This window comes from Vanellus vanellus (assembly GCF_965231255.1).
Source record: "Vanellus vanellus genome assembly, chromosome: Z".
NCBI lineage: Eukaryota > Metazoa > Chordata > Aves > Charadriiformes > Charadriidae > Vanellus > Vanellus vanellus.
The window spans coordinates 7,887,329-7,908,934 of NC_138908.1; the positions used below are offsets into that span (position 1 = coordinate 7,887,329).

The window sequence follows — 21,606 nt, forward strand, 5'->3', positions numbered from 1 at the left end:
TTTTCTATATTGAGTGCTAAAACTGTGTTTCACCTTGTATCTTTTAATTTGTGGTGTGCTCTTGTTACTCCCCTAAGAGATGTTCTCCAGTTAGGAGCATCATCTACCTCTCAGGGTGTTGAGAAGCCCAATCTAAGGAGATTGTTCTAAATTTGTTAATGCAGATAAAAAAAAGAAAAGAAAAGAAAAGGATGCTGAAGAAACAGTTATCACTTGGTTTTGTTTGCTTCTAAAACCGTGAATTTTGAGGAGGTTTTGGGAGGCCCTGCAGAGCAGCGTCTGGTGCAAGCATCCTTTCCCAGGTCTGGATGGAGCTGTTGATAGAGGCAGATCATCTCTCCCCGCTGTCCATCACTGCCCCCCCAGTGGGGTGGTGCTGCCCCAGGCTGGGACAGAGGTCCCTGGTGGGCAGAGGTGTCCAGGTGATCCCACCTGCTGGTGGCTGCTCAGCCTTGGGCTGACACTGTGGTGAAGTACCCAAGATACGTAAAACAGCTTCCCTTTCTCTTTCGTGAGATGTCCTGTAGGAACGCTCGTCTTGGGCACAACAGGAGGGCCCAGCTGGGCAGGGGACATTTTCAATGGCTTGAGCACTCAGTGCATGGAGCACATCCCTCCTGGGGCTGCCTTGCGTGCTGGTTAGCAAGACACCCCGCTGCAAGCAGATCAGTGTGGGAGGGTGTATTTTGGCTGGATGAGACTCGTTGAGCTATTGCCCTGCATTCTGCGGCGGCCTTAAATGTAGTCATCTAAACCGGATCCGTGGTGTGCTTTAAAAACGTACCTTCTGGCCTGCTTTGACAGACAAACGTGTATTTTCCCGAGCTGAAAAAACCTTGTAGTACACCTGGCTGGGAAGTCGTTAATGTAAATCTGGATGAGCGTTGTTCTTTTAAGCTACCCTGGCTGAGAAAGGAGGGTTTCTTCATGCCTTGTAGACAGGGTTCTCCTGTTCAAGCAATATTCATTCCATTTTATTCCCAGCCCAAGGTTTGTCCACTGGTGTTTTGGCTCTTGGTATTTTTATGGTTAGCAGATGTTTGCAGCCTCTCCATTACTCATGCCCAATAACTGCGGTAATTCTTTTTGAACTACATTTATTTGTTTTCCTGGTGTGCGTGTGTTTGTTACATGAGGTTATGCTATCCAGTATAACAAGTCATAGGGTATTACGTAATATGTATGTATTGGAACAGACATGGGTATTTACAGTAAATTTAATCTCATTAGGAATTCAGTCTCAACAGGAATTGAAATGTAAGCAATATTCACGATTAGTTATATGATTGTGGATTATAGTAAATTTTGCAATTTATGTGGGACAAAACGTGGTCAATAAATTTAACGATATGAGTAAAAAAAAGGGTAAAAATGTCAATGCAAAAAGAAACCCCATGCATATTTGGAAGCAGTTAAATTATATTCCCAGCTTTTGGAAGGGAAGTAAATTTAAAGAAAAACAGTTTTCTTGAATATTTGTCTTGCTCAACCGGTATTGGGTACAAGAAAACTAAAACTAAACCACACCATATTCTAGAGTCGCCCAACTAAAAGAAGACAAAGTAGGAATTACACAACTGGCAGAGAAGTGTGCCAGCTTCTATGCCTTTATGTCATCAGCTTCCTGGGGGATATTTTTGTGAAATCATTCTTCCTGAATACTGGAACCAAAATGTGAGTAATGAGGCTACTGTGCGTCTTCAAAGACTTCCCTACTAGAAACCTATTATCTGCTTGTCCCCTTGTGTTCCCAGGGATTAAGAAAAACAGTATTTTACAAGATTTTTACATTGCACATGCATACATGCACACACAACTCACAAAATTGTGTTAAATACACTCTTCCTGTACACAACTGGATTTTCTCTTTAGCAGGAAGATAATATAAAGCACTAGAACGTGTGTCACCATTATTCAAGTTCTTGAACTTTACTTCTTTTAAAGCATTTTTAACAATTTGACATGATAGGATGCTATAAGTAAGAGCAGGGAGCCTTCTAAACTTAACATTTCACATCTTGATTTAATTTTGTGTAGTCTCTCTTATTTTAGTATTTTTTTAGTATTCGCTTTGTTTTTTAGTACTTTTTTTTTTTTTTTTTTAAACTTTAAGTTGATGAATACATGTATTCTGCAGTGACCGCAGAAGGTTTTTCCTAACTGGCTTCTTTATCACCCAGTTTAGTAGAAATTTCTCCTTACATTCCTTTGGTCTCAGCTGCATGACAGCAGCTTTCAAGATGCTATTTGTGATACCAAATTACTGAATTTTATACCTGGAGGCAGTAATACTGGTGTTCGCAGATGTGTTTAGTTGGCTGTTTTCCAGAAACTCTTACCAGAGTCTTCTGCTATTGCTGCAACTTTTTTTTTTGACGCATTTTCAAACACTGGTGGCATCACTATCTCGTTTGTGGCTTAGATATGACAATCTTGCCTGTTATTTTGTTTTCTTCGTGTTCTTTTCTTTTTTCTTTTTTTATTTATTTTTGGTTTAGATGTTTGTGGGGGTTTTCTTGGTGCTTTTTTTTCTTTTCTTAATACATTAGTGTATGCACCAGTTCCCAAACTCTATTTGAGAAGTTAATAGTAGCTTAGGGTAGTGCACAACAGCATTGTTTACACCTCCTCGCGCTTGGTAAAATGTCCCTGTTGCAGGTTAGAGGGACTTGAAGGCTGCAGTAGTGACTGGAAACCCCCGAGAGCCGTTTCAGCACCTGGAAGTTACTGTGGGACAGAGCCACTCTGGTAACACCCTTCTTCCTCGGTCAGATCAGCTTCGAGAGATTGGTTTCCCTTAGACAAGCTTTGCAACATCTTAAGCAAGATCTGGCCCCGCAGTGCCAGATGTATTATTTGAAGAGTATCGTACATCTTTTTGCACAGACAGGGCTCAAGGAGATAGTATGTTTTGCCCCTCTGCCTTATTCCCACCCGATAGCTAAAGTTATTGCTGCATTACTCGGTCACGTTACCTATCTTTCGGCGTGTTTTTCCAGCTCAATTATTTCTTTCTATTTTTACCCTGACTATTTTTTGAAGAGTTGTATGTCTATAATCCTTAGGTGGAAGAAGTGCTCTTGTGCTCTGTGCATCGCTGACAGCCCTCTGCCCCCCTGCTAGCTGGGGGTAAGCAAGGAAGCGTGGGACTCATTGGCATGGCACCTATCCGGTCCCCTCCGCTGAACTCTGAGACAATAAGGAGTCTGCCTTGCTGAGAGTTTAGTGTGGGATCCATTAAAGGGGCTTGACTTTCAAGATGCTAAACTTTGAATTGACACAAGGCTGAGGGTAGCAGGCAGAAACATCCCAGTCTTCAACGTGCAAAGAATTTATTTTCGTCTTCAGAAGACGGGTGCTACACTGGCCAATTCAAAATCTGTGACTGCTGGTTTTAATTTAGTGCCCGTATTCTGAAGCCATTACTTTTTGGGATGTATGTGCTGCAATATCATTAAGAAAAGGGGAAGAAGAAGTTTTCAAGCAGTCGAGGAAAGAGCGAGCTACTAGTGGTAAGACATGTAAGTCCACGGTGGTTCCTCCCTAAGCCATGGTCATTTCAGCAACTCTTAATAATAAAGTAAAACTAGATCACAGACTACATGTCAGCTTGTTTTTCTTAATTACAAAGGATGTAGCAAAAAAACACACGTGACAAAAAGTGCCTACTGTTGCGTTCTTGTCTTTCAGAATGCCTAGTGCTTAATAGTGTTGCGTGTACGTGTCAGACCAGAACAGAGTTGCTCCTGATGTAGTGAGAAGCTGTTCGTATTTCATTTATGTTCATTAAAACATTTGGCAGAATTTTCTTGGTGTCTTGATATGTCTCAGTAGAACTTTCTGTGGACAGACATGACATTGGAGAAGTTTAGTAACTGACAAAAATTAAAATATTTAAGTTTTTCTTTTGGTCATAGAATTTTTGTGGTAAACTTAAGTACTAAATGCTGTGTAAATCTTTTAGAATTGTCCTGGAAAATCACTACCTCACCATTTTCTGCAATGCTATATGGACATATTATTGATACTTGTATTCATCAAAACATATGGTTGTGCTTCCCAGTTGTTCATATATTGTCAGGCCTATAGAACTGCGCAGTGTTTGTATTCATGAATCATCAAGAACCATAAGAACTATTTGAAATTTACTAGATGAAGTAATTCATTGGAGTTCCACTTGGGCTCGGTTGCTTAAAGAATGGGAGAAGTTTTAAACATTTCCACAAACATGTTTAAGGGGAATACATAGATATATAAATATGCACAGTACATAAACCTCTTTGTAAGAGTTGTATCAAAGAGGCTCCTGTAGTTATTCCATGCAATGAACTAACAAGTCAGTTAAGAATAGATGCATGGCTCTCACATTAAAGTCTGCTTTGATGCCTGCCTAGGAAATAATGCCTCAAAAGAATGTAATTCATGACTTATAATTTCAGAGAAGAGTCCTAGACTTACTCTGTAAGGCTTTTATTAAGTAGACCTGAGACCTACCTAGATCCAGACCTTCTCAAAAACTTGAAGCAGCTACCAACCTCAGGCCTCTATCTTCTAAAGCACATAATTTCAAATGGCTTTTTTGTTAATCTTTTCACAATTGTCATTGAACTTTCTTCCCCAGATTGTAAACCCTCTGTATTTTAAATTGCTTTCTAGTACTTATTTTGAACATGTGTTTACGTAGGTTACTTTATTTCAGCTTTCACCTGATTCTAAGGTGTGAAAGGTTCCATTAATTTTTCTTTATGCAAGATAGAATCATAGAATTTTCTAGGTTGGAAGGGACCTTTAAGATCATCAAGTCCAACCATCAACCTAGCACTGCCAAAACCACCACTAAACCATGTCCCTCAGCACCACGTCTGCCCATCTGTTAAGTACCTCCAGGGGTTGCGACTCCACCACGTCCCTGGGCAGCCATTCCAATGCTTAACAACCCTTTCTGTGAAGAACTTTTTCCTAATATCCAATCTAAATCTCATCTGACATAACTTGAACTCATTTCCTCTTCTCCTATCGCTTGTTACTAGTGAGGAGAGATTGACCCCCACCTCTCTACAAACTTTTTTCTGGTAGTTGTAGAGAATGATAAGGTCTCCCCTCAGTCTCCTCTTCTCCAGGCTGAACACCCCCAGTTCCCTCAGCCGCTCCTCATAAGACTTGTGCTCCAGACCCCTCACCAGCTTTGTAGTCCTTCTCTGGACACACTCCAACACCTCAATGTCCTTCTTGTAGTGAGGGGTCCAGAACTGAACACAGTACTCGAGGTGGGGTCTCACCAGTGCCGAGTACAAGGGAACGAAGGAAAAAAACCGTTATTAATTGTTGGTAACATAATTATAATTCTTTAGCTAGCTATTGCTGCTGTTAAAACATGCGTTACTAACACTGGTGATCACTGGCACTTTGGTTTGTAACGCAGTGCTGCTGGTGGAGCTGAATTGCGCCATTCATTTGTAAAACAGTGATGTTGATCATAGACTTTTAGTGACCCGCTGGTGGTCCTCAGCTGACTAGACAATTCCTGTGTAGGAATTGTCTCTTCGAAGAGACCCCAAGGAGTGGGTTTAATTGAGTGGCAGCTCGTTTGTCATTAGAGATTGCCCCAGGAAGTCCCAGCAGACTCCTTTCCTTTATCTCTCCCGTGTCTCCAGTGACAGTGTCATGAGCAGAAGTGAGCTCCTCTTTCATGATACAAAGAATCGGTCTTTTTTGTCCTTGTATTCACAGTCAAAGCATACTTTCAGCTTGTCATTTGCTTTCAGAGTTACAGGTACATTCACTTGCCAAAATGATCCTCTTCATCATCTGTTTAGTGAAATGTTTGTGCCTTTTCCCCGTAGATCTCACACTTGCCACTGATCTCCTGGATCTTTAGATTTCTAGATTACTGTCACGCTTTGGGATGGAATAAGAAGAGATGATAAATGTATTTATTTGCTGTTACTACCATTTATTTGTTGTAAGAACTGACCTTGCTTGTGGGCTACAAAGTAGTACAGTAGTAGCCAAGAGCCACTAGAACTTCACAGGGTGCAGGAGGGTACGACAGATTTGGGTGTATATTTGGGTTTGAGAGAGGAGATGTACTGAGTGGGCATGGAGATACGTATGCAGCGATAGGAGGAGTAACATTGAATTAATATAGTTCATTTAAACCATGGAAGTTCTAAATATTTATGACATAAACTTCAAATCTGTGCCCTCGCAGGTAACATCTTGTATTGCATTTTACTGCCTTATTATGAAAAAGTGAATGGAAAGTATTTGCAAATTGCTTTGCTGTTACTTGCCTCTTGACTCTCCCCAGAACATTTTTCTTTTATATTCCAAGGTTTCTTTCTTTTCTTTCTCCAGTGGAAAGCACAGATGTGTGATTATATGATCTAAATGGTTTATTATTATTACTCACAGTTAATGCGTTAAGTCATTTGTGTCCTGCATTCACAATATCTGTCACAAAGTTTTAACTATTGTATTTTGGTAGATGCACACACTAAGAGTCTCTAAATTTATTCAGTTCTGCTAAACATTGTGGAATAATATCCTGAACGCTCTGTGGAAGTATTTAAACTGAATGCCTGAGGTGTGAGCATGGCACAAGCCACATGCCCAATGACTCAATGCAGTATTTACAAGCTGAGTTGAATATTTAGCAGTATTACTTTTTTTTTTCCATAGCCTTTCATGTCCCCTCGGTACCCTGGAGGTCCAAGGCCACCTTTAAGAATACCCAATCAGGTAAGAATTTGTCGCTGATGCAGTGTTGTGGTCCAGGGTGATGGTGCAGTGCTGGGAACAGGGAACATTGTCTCATTGGCTACCAATGGCTCGTTGGCTACAAAAATCACTCAGTCCCTCTCCACCCCATTTTGCCTGGCCATTAAATAGTTATTTTGATAAGGTGAGGGCAGATGAAGGCAGAATGTCCCCATAGCTGGTAGACTCTCTAAACTTTCCTAACCACATCAAGCAGTTAGCTCTGAGATCTTTTTTACTTAATTCTACATAAAATGCCTCACTCCCTCCTGTTCTTTGTTGGATATATGAAGTATATTTTTTCCACAGTAAAAGTGGAGATTATTGGTGAGAAATAGATATCATAAAGTGCTCTGGGACTCTTCTAGACACACTGAGGACTTTATAAAAGCATCAGATGCCTGATTTTCTCTCAGCTCCATCAAAGGATATGCATGCAGTGTAACAAGAATGAGTAATGAGCTGCTGTTCGTCAACGGAGACCTTTATTGGCCCATATGTGAAAAGATGGTTCTGGAAGCAGATAGCATTTGTATTTTTAAGCTCTCTGTAGTGCAGATAGAGGAGGAGAAAGCGGTCGTCAACAGATGAAAAGTTAGAGATAAGCGGACAGAAAAATATCAGTGGAGCTCTGGAAGAAAAACTGGGTCATTTACAATATTGGGAAAGGTTGATAGGACAGATGGAATGGTTTTTTTAGTGCAGCTTAGACTTTCAGGACTGCCTTTCTTTTTGTCACAGCTTGATGAGGAGACTTTTCTGCTCCAACCTCAGTTCTGGCTATTTTTTATATCTCTATAACACAGTCTCAACAAACTTGTCTTCAGCGCTGGCACAATATTTCCAGAAAGTTGAAGTTCAAAATTTAGTGAGCCGGTTATATGAGGTCACAAGATTTATTCAAATGTTCCTCCAAATCAAACATGGTGGTGTTTAGGAGCAGGTTAAGTTACCTGTGCCATAGCCGCTTTCTTGCAAGGGAAGAGTAATGAACCTTGTTGAAGTCATCATCAAGGGACAGCATAAGAGTGCAATGTCATTAGCACTTTGGTTGAGTATTTGCTACAGACATACTGTAACTCAGTAGAAAATATCTTCCTGATATTGCACCTTTCAGTTCCATCTTAGCCAAAGATACACCAGTGTTTGGATTTCACATATTTCTTTGTTTTTTTTTCTATATTTCTGAACACTGTAAATACTGGCAGGTAGAAACTGGATGTGGCGAATGCTGTGAAAGTGCTGCCAACCTGCAGTTTTAGTTTCGGAAGCTTTTTTGTCTGCATATTGAGATATTTTCACTTCCAAACTGTAGCATAATCACATAATCTTAGTGAATTACAGCTTTTGCAATTCATTTACTTTATGCTGCATTTATGAATTACTGCTTTTAACAATGCTGCCATTATGTTAGTTAAAGTACAGATGGGCAGTGTGTGAAAGTAATAAACTATTGTGGCTCAGCTCTAAGGCTGAAAATTTGGTAAGATGGAAGTCAGTAAAAACCAGAGTTAAAATGCCCACCATAACTATAACTCTATCAGCGCGGTTCGTTGCTGTGTAGGGGATATCTGAGCTAGATCTGGGCTTTGTGGCAAGGAAAGTTAGTATCGACCACATGCCACAGGAGTGCCCCTAGGTTGCCTCCAGTCCTCGATCACGTCCTATGAGATCAAGCCCTACAAGGGTATTTGCTGTTGGCAATGCGTTATGCTGTGCGGGTACACTCATTTTTCGCGAAGAGTGGGGTGACATGTTGGAAAGGAACCGCAGTCCCTCACGTAATGATCCGCAGTGGAATGACTCCCTGAGTCGAGTCTTCGGTCACGTTTGCTCACAGCAGCAAATGTCTCTATGTCCTTGCGTGTCACCTGCCATCTCTGGCAGAAGTGACCAGTTCCCGCTTTGCCAGTCTGTGACACTTCTCTGTGCACTTCATGTATTGTTCTTATGTATTGTCCAGGCTTCAAGCCACTGAAGTACCTGTAAAACTCTGATTTAAATGGTGTCTTCTCAGATTATTTGTTTGTTCCATTAATCTTGCATCCTTTTGACTGTATTACCTTTGAGGTAATAATGTGCATCTTAATTTTGAATTTCCTACCACATGTGGAAACAAACTGCGTAGTATTTGCATATAGGTGCCACTCTGTATGGATCCAAGACTACTACAGTATTTCCAGGTCAAGAGTAACTTATCCATTCCCTCAGTAAGCAATACCTCTATTGCCTGAGAAGATTACTTTCATAACAGATTTACTCATTCTGGATACGTTTTTACTGAAAATGTGGTGGTGTTTTGAAATGCACCTGGTGGATCAGCTACAAAGATCCATTCATAAAAACTTTTTTATAGTTGGCTAAACTACAGGTAAAGAGACTGTAGAAATTAGCCTTAAACTTAATTCAGTTACAGGACAGATTAAAATGTGGGAAGATAAAAGCAATGAGTTTGATTTGAACCAAAGGTGAAGTAACAACACAATGTACCTCCCTGATTTAGGAGCAAGTTCTGTGGCTGTTGTTATCTCCCACAGATGAATAATAAGCTTATCTTGACATTGATGCCCTTCAAGGGTAAGGAAGAGTGGAAGATAAAATGTCCCCCACATCACAGCCCTAATTAACCGTACCCTGTGAATGCTGTGTGGTTGGCTCAGTTACGGCTCACTCTCAGAGAATACCAGTGTCAGCATCCTGACTTCTGAAAGGAAATGTTAAAATAATGGTTAAAGGAGAAAACTTTAGCAATATAAACTTTGGATAGATTGCCACGTACCCAAGAAAAAGGCAACAACTGGAGGTATAATAGAAGGTAAGTTAAATGAAGCAGGTATTGGGGAGGAAAAAGCAAAGTAGGCAATTATATTTTGGAGATTATTTACACATAACTCCACAGAAGTCCAAGAGTTTCTCCATGCAAATCCATAGTCAAAGTCATAGGACATCTGGGACTTTTGGTTTACTTCGGCACTTAGGACATTTAGTTAGGGCATTTAGGAAAGTTAACTCTTTCACATTACTCTTGACTCAGAAGAAACATCCAGGACTTAAAAGCAAAATATCTCCATTATGAACATAAATTTTGAAGTGTTATATGCTTTTAACATACGGTTTTTATGCCTGCAGGCACTCGGAGGTGTCCCAGGAAGTCAGCCATTATTGCCTAGCGGGATGGACCCAACACGGCAGCAAGGTGAATGAAATCATTATTTGGATCATTCAAAAGTACTGTCTTCTCAGACTTGTGTCTTTTGTTCTGTGTTTCAAAGCTTACTGCAGCTTTTTAAGATTTTTGTTAATTAAGAAGTGATGATGTGTTAAAGTTGTTTTAGAAGGTGCTTGTGTGTTGCATATTTTTTTTAAGTTACATAATTTTATTTGCAGGGCATCCAAACATGGGTGGGCCAATGCAGAGAATGACTCCTCCAAGAGGAATGGTTCCGTTAGGACCACAGGTACCTTCCACAGATAGACACCCATTTTTATTGATAGGCCTATATGTACACTATATTACTCTGGCTTTCTATAGCTTGAAGATGGCCAGGACTTGTTCTTCTAATCCCATTTTAAAATAAACTTTATATTTTACAAAAATTAATTCTGAGTTGCAGCTGTACAAAGTCTAGAATTAAAATGTCAGTCATTTTCATTAAGAGTTGAAATCAAAAGAGGAGTCCCTTAACTTGCTTATTTCAGAAGAGTTATTAGTCCTTCACAGAATCACAGAATCACAGAATGGTCAGGGTTGGAAGGGGCCTGTGGAGATCATCTAGTCCAACCAGCCAGTGTATGTTGCAGTCAGAGGCTAACGTTTGGGACCCTTTAGGAAAACCAAGGATCTCCTAAAGATCCCAGGAGATCCTTTAGGAAACCAAGGATCAAGTAGGTGTTTCCTCATCCTCCCAACCTAATTGATTATGCTGTTTAGGAGGAAAGGAATACTTGTAACTTAGGCAAACTCGTATGAAAAATACACACCCCACTCCACCCCCCATATTCTTTAAAGTTTTTCTTTCATCCACTATTGATCTAGATTTTTAGTGAGTGGTAGAGAGATTGTAATGTAAAATGAGAAGCTGATGCTGCCGTTTCTCCCCCTTGTCAATCATAAACACCTGTAGCTTTCTCCAAGGCACGGAGCAACCTTGGATTGCAAGAATGAGCCTTCTGCATGGTGCTGACCTGGTCACAATTGTTCATAGGCTCTTCCTTCAAAAGTGTGAAAATACGAGTGGATATTTGTCAGTGTTACATTTCAACAGTAAACTAAGGTAGAAAAGAAATTAATTCTGATGTATACCTGAAATAGGAATCCAAAAGATGATTCTGTATTTTGTCAGCGCTCTCAGTGAGAGAAAATTTAGGTGGTGGCGTTTCATACCAGTGATGCCAGTATTTTGTTTTACAGTGTGCTTGTTGTGCCCACACTTTGCATTTTTACTTCCCCATTTTAGATAATCTCTGGTGACTTCTTTGTTCCTTGGAATAGCAACTGAATTCGAAATGATTAAATATCTCTGCCTTTCAAATCTGTTCATAGCTGTCTTTAAAATTTTGGATCTTCTTGGTAGAAACCAGTTGTGCGGTTCTACACTACATCTGCTGTGTGACCAACAAACCATTATTAAAATTAATTTGTTATTTTTTTGTAGCGTTGAAGTATATTTACCACTTGCCTTTTGGAGGTAGAAAGAGAAGCTTTGCAATGCTGCCATGTGAGATTGAGCTGACGCTTTATGCAGCACCATTAGTCACACAGCAGGCAAATCTCATGCCAGTTTTTACAAGGATAATTTTCCCATTTCTGCTGTCTCTTAAAATCCAGTGTTTTTGTAAGGTTGTTCTTGTACTGAACATCCTCTTAAAATGGGGAGCAATGTAGCTAATCTACACAAAATTTAATTTCACAAATAGATCTTTTCTATAAGTGGATCATCATCTGTCTCCGTATCTGGCATTTAGGATCTTTTCAGAATGCAGTTCTAAAGCCAAATTTGATGAATCTTTCACACCTACTTTTAAGGTCCTCTTGCCGCAGCGCTGTGCCTGTAGCAGGGGGCCCGCGATCCTGCTGCACAGGCAGTCAACTTGCAAAACACCTCATGTGCCGGTATAGAAATGCTTATGTCCCGTATAGCAAGTACAGCATGCATATGCTTGAAAACTTGCAGAAAATTTACCTCAGTTTTGTATTTTGTGATTCTAGACTGTTTCTGACTAAGTGACGTGAAGCAAAAAGTGTAGTTGTAAATGCTTGAATCTGTGAAAAGCTCCAAAGAATGAGGTTTGGGCTTTTTCAAGCCAGTTGTGCCAGCTGAACAGGGTACTGCCTCCAGTCTGTGAGTGGCTACTTCTCCCAGTCCATCACGGCCTCCAGCGTGCTCCCTGGTGCTCTCTAGTCAAAAGGAATTGGGTCCTCTTAAATATTTAAGAAATAAGTCTTGGTTAACCTGGGTCATTTTGGCTACCTGACGTTAGGGAGTGCTTCTACGAACAGCTCAACCACCCGATAAACGGTGGTGGTGGTGGTGGCTTTGAGTAGACAGCTGTAAGCAACGAACTGGGGCGTTAACTTCTGCAGACAGCGTAGCTGCAGCTGAAGGAACGTGTATGTTGGCAGCCTTAATGATAGCGCTCTTATTTTAGGACAAAGGAGTACATTTGATTAGAATTAGCAGTAATTAGAGTTAGAAGTACATTTGATTAGGAAGATTCCAGTCCTGCAGGATTCCACAGAGATCTTTAACCCCTGTCCGCACAAATGATTCCTGAATTAAAATAAAGAGGGGGATTACCACACAGACCAAATAGGGAGAATGGCTCAGCCCTCCACATCAAGATGGAAAAGTGAAATAGAACAGGTACAGAACTGCCGTTTTTTTCCAGTCAGACTGTGCTCTCTGCCAGATCCAGTAGTGCCAGCGGGAGATGTTACTGTGCCCACTGCTGTGACTGCCCACCACTTAGTGCCCAGCAGTTCTGACAGAGGAGTTCCTCACGCAAAATCATCGGGAATAACTTCGATCAAACAGGGGGTTTGAGTTAATCTGGCTGACTTTTGCCTGAGCACGCACACCAGTCAGTCTGCTGGCTGCACACAAGAAGGCAGGAATGAATACTGATGAATGACCAGCAGCTGGGGCTAATACTGTCTTCAGATGGCACTGTTGGGTCTGGAAGGGGACATCTGTTTGCAGCCTCTGGATATATTCTTGCAAACCCGCTATCTACGGGACACTTCCAGGAGTGTTAACAATGACAAAAGTTTTAGGTTTGGGGTATTTGCCAGCAGCAACAGAACCTCCTCTCTGAGTTACGGATCAGTTCTAGGTAGCTGATACGTCATACCACTCAAGGTATAAACGGCACCGGACCCACCCTTTGAGTGTCACTGTTGGATTTCTCCCATGAGTTCATGACCTCATGTTTACATGGTTTTGTGAATCAGACCAATGTAGAGAACACCCATAAGCCTGAGTCATACAGTTTATGTAATTTGTAGTATACTATCCATAAAATTGAGTTCATTAGTTTTATTATTGGAAAACAGACGGTAACAGTGACCTAAACTTTTTTTTAAGTAAATTGGTTCTTTGTCCCTCCCTCCTTCCAAAATGTACAGCTGTTCATTTTAGAGAATTTACTATTATCCATTCTTTTGAAATATCAGAAAAAAGTAGCAGGATTAACACAGATCAGGGAGTGCATTATGACTGAAAGTTGAGACAGACTGTTCTACTTGTATTCCTCTGAATAAAAATAGGTATAATTTAGTTTTTCATGCAAATAGTAGAGTTAAACTTCTGTTGTAATATCACAGCTGAAACTCAGATTTTATAGGCATTGAGCAATTCATTTGTTGGCGTCACTATGACATGCTTTGTCTTATTAAATAATTTTCATACTAGTTACCATAGACTTACTACAATTGACTGATTAGAAATGTAATGGTTATGTTGTGTGTTTTAAAAGTGATATAATATGGTGTAGTTTTATACAAGTATTTATTAATATCCTAACAAAATCTACTTAAAAATAATTCTATTTAAATTCCATGATGTAGAAATCTTAGAATCTAAGTCCAGGTTTCTGATTTTGAATGAGCTCCCTTGATACGTAAGTTGAATACATGATAAAACCTGCCCCTTGCTGGCCGTTGATGTGACCTCTGTGTGTGTAAATGATTCCTCCTGAAAAAAAATGACATTTTAAGTATTCTTAATCTATTTCTATTGTTTGTAATTCTTTCTCCTTGGGGTTAACAATATTATTTTTTTAAGTCAACAATGGAAACTCCTGAAAGAATTAATTGCATTGGCCTATCCAGTCAGCAGTTATGTAGGGATATCATTAACCTGCTGTCCTTTCTTTCCCCCTCCTCTTTGGTTTTGTTTTTTTGTTTTGTGGTAGTCTGACCCTTGGTTATCATTGCAGAACTATGGAGGTGCAATGAGACCCCCACTGAATGCTTTAGGTGGCCCGGGGATGCCTGGAATGAACATGTAAGCATAACAATAAAATCTTATAATATTTAGAAAAATCATTATTTCATTGTAGAAGTAACATTTGGGATACATAAGACAAGGGAGAACATGCTTTGATAAGTAACATGCTTTGATGACTAATAACTGCAATTTTAAGAAGTGAACCCACGGCAGTTTCCTCCTTCTGCATGCATCTCTTATAGGCGCCTTTGCTGTCCTTACAAGTCTGTAAAAATACTCAGTTTCTTTCACAGGTCAAAGTTCAGATATTGGGAGTAATTTGTCAGTAGAGTCACTGATATATCCTTGTATGCATTTTTTTTTTTTAAATTACATTATTCACATTTATGTTTTTACACTACTGATTAAATATGTTGTTAAGAATGGTACAGGTATGGTTCTATTCTGCAGAATAAAAAAGTACTTGATTTTAGCAAAATTAAACCATTGTCTAGAACTATTTATAAAAAAAAGACATATTTGAAAGAAGAAGTGTGGATGATTCTCTCTGTTGCTGTTTTTATTTCCATAACTACATTTAATTCCACTCTAAACAGATAGAAAAGTATTACAGATATGAGTGTAAGGTTTTCTGGGGCTGGATCTTCATTCAGTAAAAGTTGATACTGACTGAGTTCAGTGAAGCTATGTCAATTTATTTCAGTCATGGATTTAGTCATGGAATTGTATTCTGCCTTTTATACCTGTGTAGATAAATTTCAGAGGTAAAATTACTGTATCTAGAGTAGACTAGGTTTAAGTTTAGGATTTTAGCATAGCAAGTGGCCCAACATGAGGAATCTTCTGCACTTTAGATAAATCTTTTGCTTGCTTGGAGTTCTTTATATGATTAGCAAGCCTGGAAGAAAGTGAGGTGCTCCTTGTATTATTTAGATTTCTCTTTTAAGAGATTCACAAATTTTAAGGGGGCTGCTGTAGTTACCGATAGTGTAACAACAGACCAGAGGTCATCAAGTTACGCTTGTATCTTGGCACTACCTGTGCTGAAGTTAGTACATTTTTTCATAACCAGCGTTTTTCAGTCCCTGAGTGTTCAGAGAAGGCAATGCAGTGGTCCAGCTATCAAGACACTAGAATGATTTTACAACTGAAAGCAGAGAACGTCTTCTTTTCTTACTCCTTTTACACCCTTGCCTTTCAAGAATGGGTTTTCAGCAGATACAGGCACAAAACAGTCAAGATTATACACTTGTTATCATTACATCGTAGATATCCATTTTTACTCTTATTTTTATAGGAAACATAAGCTAGAGATGATAATTTTAATTTCAAGTAAAGAGTTACCAACCTGAAAAATTAAAAGAGGTATTGAGATAGATAATACCGTTTAAAAATGTCTAATCCACCATATCCTTAATTTCTTCTAATTTCCAGACATACTTTGAATACTTGAAGCAAATAAAATAAAATCTAATGTTGGGTGTTACTCTATCATAGGCGTCATATATTGGACTCGACAATTCTAGGAACCTTCCCAGGGGTAGGCATTTCTTTCAAATAGAATTGATGTGGAAAAAATATTTAGATATTGAAAATTCAGTGTGAGTATAATATAAGCACCACATAAGTTGTCCTCAGGAGGAGATTTAATTATAAGAAAAGAAAATTAAGTTTCTAAAATAAAATGTTCTAGAACTAAAATTCAGGATAGGTAAGATATTTTGAGGCTAGTTGTCCACATAAATGAGAGTTTGCGCAGGGAAAATAAGAAAACACATTCCTGGATGACAAAAAGAATTCCTGGTCTGCCAGAAAGAGAGAAGATGGTTATGGCTATCATTTCCATATTGCAGCATTTAATAAGAATATTTTGTCTTAAGTTGGGCCAATAGACGTACATAGATGATGTTCTTTTAATTCAGTGATGTGGGAAGTACATTTTCCTTTGGACTTGCATGTCCTCTTGAAGGGAACACCGTGAATTGGAGTCCTTTACTTGGGATATTCATGAACTTTGATACAGTATATGATCTGCTGAGAAGAACAAGATGTAAAGCAATAATTATGAAGTAGGTAGCCGCCTCTGTCTCCGTGCCTTACCACGCATATATGGCACTCCTTTACGTTTCTTACAAACTCATCTTTACTCCAGCTCAGCTGAAAGTGGGAACAGAATACTCTATTGGTTTTGGACAAGACTTCATGCTGTCCCTTTGCTTATTATAATTCACTTTAAAGGCATAAGAGAGTCCAAAGTGCTGGTACTGGAATATTATGCCGTAGCATATCCTGACCTGTGTTACATGCTGAATCACAGACCGTGGTAAGGAGCTCCATTATTGCACGCCTTACAACATGAATTAATTTTTTTACCGTCAAAGTGAATATTTTTTCCTCTCTCAAATGGGGTGACATATACTGGTAAAAAGGAAAACAAAGGAGTTACTATGGTCTTGAGTTTCTTTTAATTGTACTTCCAGGACATCAGGGTTTTTTCTTCCTGCAAAGTTACTGCTGTCAAAGTTGTCCTCACACTGAAACCTTAGTGAAAGTGAAGACTCGTTGTATGGTCAGTTCCAGCATTCAGGATCAGTCAGAGTGCGTCCAAGGATAACCCGCGGGCAATGGCAATAGACAGACCCAACTGTGTTAAATGCGTTCTTTGTATTATCCCTTGCAATATATCTAATGCGCAGTGTAAATCATTTAGTGTACTTATATTTCTAGGAAACAGGATAACTACACATAAGGCTATTGCCTTATAGTAATGTACGTTTGTCTTTACATAGCCATATCTTTTTCTTACATGAATATTTTTCAGTGTTCTATTCAATGTTTTTGGACTTTTGGCAATGTTAAAATACTAAAATGTATACTCTTCAAAAACGGTTGTCATTTTAAATCCAGCATTTTCTCCTCAGAAAGCGTGAAAGGAAGCTGTTTTGGTTAAGAGCAGAATATCAGCCAAATGTAATTTTACATTTTTTTTGGATAAAAAAAGTGTTCTTTATTGTCAAAAATGGCAGCAACCAGTTTGAGATCTCATAGACAGTATTCCTGTCCGGGAGCATATACTCCACATATGTAGTACTGCTAAATAATTGCTTTTTCCATCTCCTGCTATTGCTTTCTCCATCTCCATTTCTACTGCCCATCAGATTACTGTTTGAAACAGCTGATACATATCCTGTGTTTTTCTACAAAATAACTTTATTTTAGCTATAAGGTTTTAAGTTGAAACTTGGTGTAGCCATTTTTAGCAAGATTTTATTTCTTTGTGGAAAGATGCCCTTTTTGTAGCAAAATGGTATATTTCAGGGAGCAGTGTTATATTTCCCTGGCACTTTTTAATGGCCCATGTGACCTGAAGTGCTGTCTCAAGTTCCAAGAATACCTCAGTCATGCCTGAAAAGAAAAAAAAAACAAAGTGATTTTGGTTTTTAACCTCAATTCACAAACTTGTGTCTAGATGTTTAATTTCCTCATTGAAGATATTTGCCCCTTGGGAAACTGAAATTTTAGACTTTATTTTTCCAAGTACTAGGATCAATGCTACAGGACTAACTTTAAGGACAAAATGCAGCTGTAATTAGTCATAGCGATAGATACTTCATAACTTTATTTTGGAATTGGTACATTCATAATAATGTTTTATGACTCTGTTGATGCTTCCAAAATAAACATTTAATAAGGGGCCCAAAACCTACTTGCGTTGCATTGAAAAAAATTGCAGGTAGCTGTTTGTTAATATGTGTTTTATAAGCTTAACAACATTTGGCTCCACAAAAACCATATGGGTTTCCAGCAGAATCTGCTACAGTGTTTTCTAAGTCTATACTTAGAGCTGTCCATGGCTTCCAGTAAACTTGCAAATTCCGACAGCTTTTTAGATGAAAGGTGAGTTTCCCAGTCTCCTCGGAAGGCCTGTCTGAATTTCCATGTTGCTGTGGCTTAACCCAATCGCGCATCTGAGTCGGCTTTTTAATATCTCCGTAGCTCAGAGTAATCTGCAGTGTCGTCACAGCTATTTTCCATTTACTGCCTTTCATTAGGTATGTTTGTGTTACTTAATGTCACACGAACAAGTGCAGGGACGTGAAAACTGACTTCCAGTGTTGTTACAAATGTTCCTGATTTCTCTGGAAAAGAGGATCCAGTAAACCGAATATGTTACATAGAAAAAAGAACACCTAATATTTCACTTTGTAATCATTAGCAGAGGAGAAATTGCTGAATATTTGACCTGAGGAGCATGAATACTGTCAGTCCCTTTCCTTGCTTATTCGTAGTGAATAAGGCAGAAAAGACTCTCACATACATTCCTGATTTCCAGCCTTCCAGAAATAATGTCAGTGGAAATAAATCAATTTTCCCTTGATTTATTTCAGTTGATTGATTGAGCTAATTTCTTTACAGTTTCATCAACAACGTAGTAAAAAAAATAAGATTCAATATTAAATCCCTCGGGCAACGTGTCTACTTAATAGTTTTTAGTTTTGCAGGACTTAAAAATAGATAGAAAACTTCCTGAACTCATTAATAAAGCCCGCTTTCTTCCCTATATTTAAATCACTCTCCCATGTCTGGTAAGCTGTGGTGGCTAATGTTGCTTTTCTAAAGCTAATGAGGCCAAAATGCCATTTTAAATGTGAAAATTTTGTCATCTGCTCTGCCTCTCAGTTGTCAGGGCCTTCAAAAAGTGATTTTGTCTTATTTATAAATAACTAGGAGTTCTTAATGCTCCCAGGAATAATTATGGTTATTGAGATGTTATGACTGCAAACATGGAGATTTTTACCTCCCATATGGCTTAGTTCCCTCAGGACTGTTAAAAGCTGAAGCCTAACCACCAAACTATTTTTCCGAGCTCAGCTAGGAGTGAGAAACTTAAAATAACAGCAAGAGTTGTGAGAAAAACGTGCTCTATCTGGATCTTTTTTCCTTTCCCTGGCTTTAGCAGCCCTCTGATGTCTGCTCGAGTTGGCTTTATCAAACAGGTTTTCTGGCTGTGAAACAGTCCTGTCCCCCCTGCCGGGGCGCTGCCACTTAATCATGCGTACACCATTTGGGCCAAGTGTAACCAGGATGTCTGAAAAGTTTGAGGTTTCCATTTTTGCCTGCTGTATGATAAATCTCATGTTTCTGTGACTTCTGTGGAGATAATGTAGCCCTAGTCAAATAGCAAACTGGCTTTAGATACATACCTAAACATACATTTAAAGTTTATGCAGAAAATGGCATGTTTTCAACTTTTAATGCATGAGATTTGTTATTGTTACTATCAGATGCAGGTTGTAGTGACCTATTTTCTATGGCTTGTTCTTCTAAAAAATAGGTTTTCCCAAAACATTTATAAGGTACTAGCGTCACTTTCACTAATGAAACCTTACTAAACGTGCAGTATTTGCGATCCATGCTCAATAAATGCATGCGTCCTCCATTCCTCAGGAAGGGACTTTATTATGTAAGCGAGAGTACTGTTTCTGTGGCTGAAATTACACTTACATTTTAGTACCTTTGTACCTTTCTCTGTACTGTAAGTAGACTTCCGTGGAATGTGTGATACTTTCTCCAAATGTTTTAAAAATGGTTAACAGAGTACAAGGAAAAACAGTCCTCGTGAGAACTTAAAAGAACTTGGGAACTTGTTTTTTACTTTTTGCAAAACTTCCATGCCATATTAAAATGTTGCATCTCTGTAGCATAGAGTTAAAGCCTTCCTGAACGGGAGGAAGGCACTCCAAGGGACGCAAATTTGCGACGTCTTTCACAGAATCACAGAATTTTCAGAGTTGGAAGGGACCTCTAGAGATCATCTAGTCCAACTCCCCTGCCAAAGCAGGAGTGCCCAGAGCACATCACTCAGGACTGCATCCAGGCGGGGCTTGAACATCTCCAGGGAAGGAGACTCCAAACTTTCAAATTGTTCCATTTGGAATACGAAAGGGGAATGTGTGGCACTTCCGAAACTTGCAAGTGGTGAGGACCGATGCCAAACTGCGACGTCTCCACTGTCGCCTCTGTCAGTGTGGCTGCTGGGGGAGGACTGCTTGTGGTGCCATTCTGGCAGGTCCTGCCCTGAAGAGCGCAGAACTACCAGAGTGAGTCAGGAACTGAAGTGTCTTAACTGTGAGTGGCTGGGTTGTAATGATACATAAATTAACTGCAATCAACGCATAAACTGATTAAATAATGATGGTAGAGCAATGATGAGAATTTTGCTATAGCTTTATAACTTGGTGTAGTTGTGGTTTATAATCGCACTTTAATTTGAAAAAGGCTGTCTTCTTCCTTACTCTGGAACCAGATTGTTTTGATTTGCTTCCTCAGAGCTGCTCGGAAGATGAGGATTGTTCTGTGTCTCATCTTTCATCTTCTGTTGCAGGGGTCCTGGGGGTGGTAGACCTTGGCCAAACCCAACCAATGCCAATTCTGTGAGTAAATATTTAAAATACATTAGACATTATCTTACATTTAGGAAAGTATTTCTCATCAATACAGCAGGAAAAAAATTGCACTTTGTTCAAGAAATAGAATACCGCATGCTTTATATTTTTCTCCATAAGCCTAATGCAGAGCGGGTACAATGAGGAGCACATCTGAACAGAGAGCTCGTTGTCCTGCAAATATCCAGCTCTCTTCATAATCACTCAGCTCTGCATCCTTACATCAGTTACAGCACTTCCTTAACAGAAAAGTTATCCTGGGGTATATTTAAAATACATTTTAGCTTCCTTTCGTGCAAGTACGATGAGTTAGGTCAACACTATCTGGCCAGCAAGCTGTACAGAAATCACAGCTTGTTAAGATACATACGTAAGAAAAGCACATTTGCTGCTCTTAACTAGGGAATATGGAATCATAGAGCAATTGCTTGCAAGACATCCACGATTTCCTATCTGTTTTGTAAAAAGCAGCGCACTCTATTGAATTTCGTTGCAACAACTACAAAATGAGGTAGTCTAATAGCAGCTTGAAGGAAGAGGAGGTCAGTGAGGCATCCCACATGAACAACATGTCTGGTATTTCTTCAGAAAACACAAAGGTATAAGTTTTCATTTTCATTCAGTGGTCATACATCATTAGTATAAAAATCTGTCCCTTTTTAGCACTTGCCGTTGGGTAAAATCAATCTGGCTTAACAAACTAGCCTGGTTCTTTCTGTTGTTCCCAGTTCTGATTTTTTAATTCTACTAATGACAACTGGAGAAAAAAAGAGCTGAAACTCTTCCTCGGTTTTCTTATGCGTGTACTCAACTAAAGCGGGTGTTAGGATATTTTTCAACTGAAAGTTGAAATGTTTTCATTCTATGAAATTAATTGAGAGCGCAGTAATAGATGTATTTGTAAAAATGAGTTGGCTTACAAGTTGTCTACAGTCATGTAAGATGTTTATGCT

General features: G+C 39.2%; 1 protein-coding gene across 2 annotated transcripts in view; it reads left to right on the forward strand.

Annotated features, from left to right (window-relative positions):
* The window catches only part of SSBP2 (single stranded DNA binding protein 2), a gene marked incomplete at its 5' end in the record, with an annotated part of 180,432 nt that overhangs the window by 137,830 nt on the left and 20,996 nt on the right, over positions 1–21,606 (forward strand). For both annotated transcript variants that reach the window (XM_082497818.1, XM_082497819.1), the window contains 5 exons: positions 6,682–6,741; positions 9,889–9,955; positions 10,147–10,217; positions 14,197–14,264; positions 20,593–20,641. In XM_082497818.1, the coding sequence (XP_082353944.1) occupies positions 6,682–6,741; positions 9,889–9,955; positions 10,147–10,217; positions 14,197–14,264; positions 20,593–20,641 (315 nt within the window). The remainder of the gene's footprint in view (positions 1–6,681; positions 6,742–9,888; positions 9,956–10,146; positions 10,218–14,196; positions 14,265–20,592; positions 20,642–21,606) is intronic.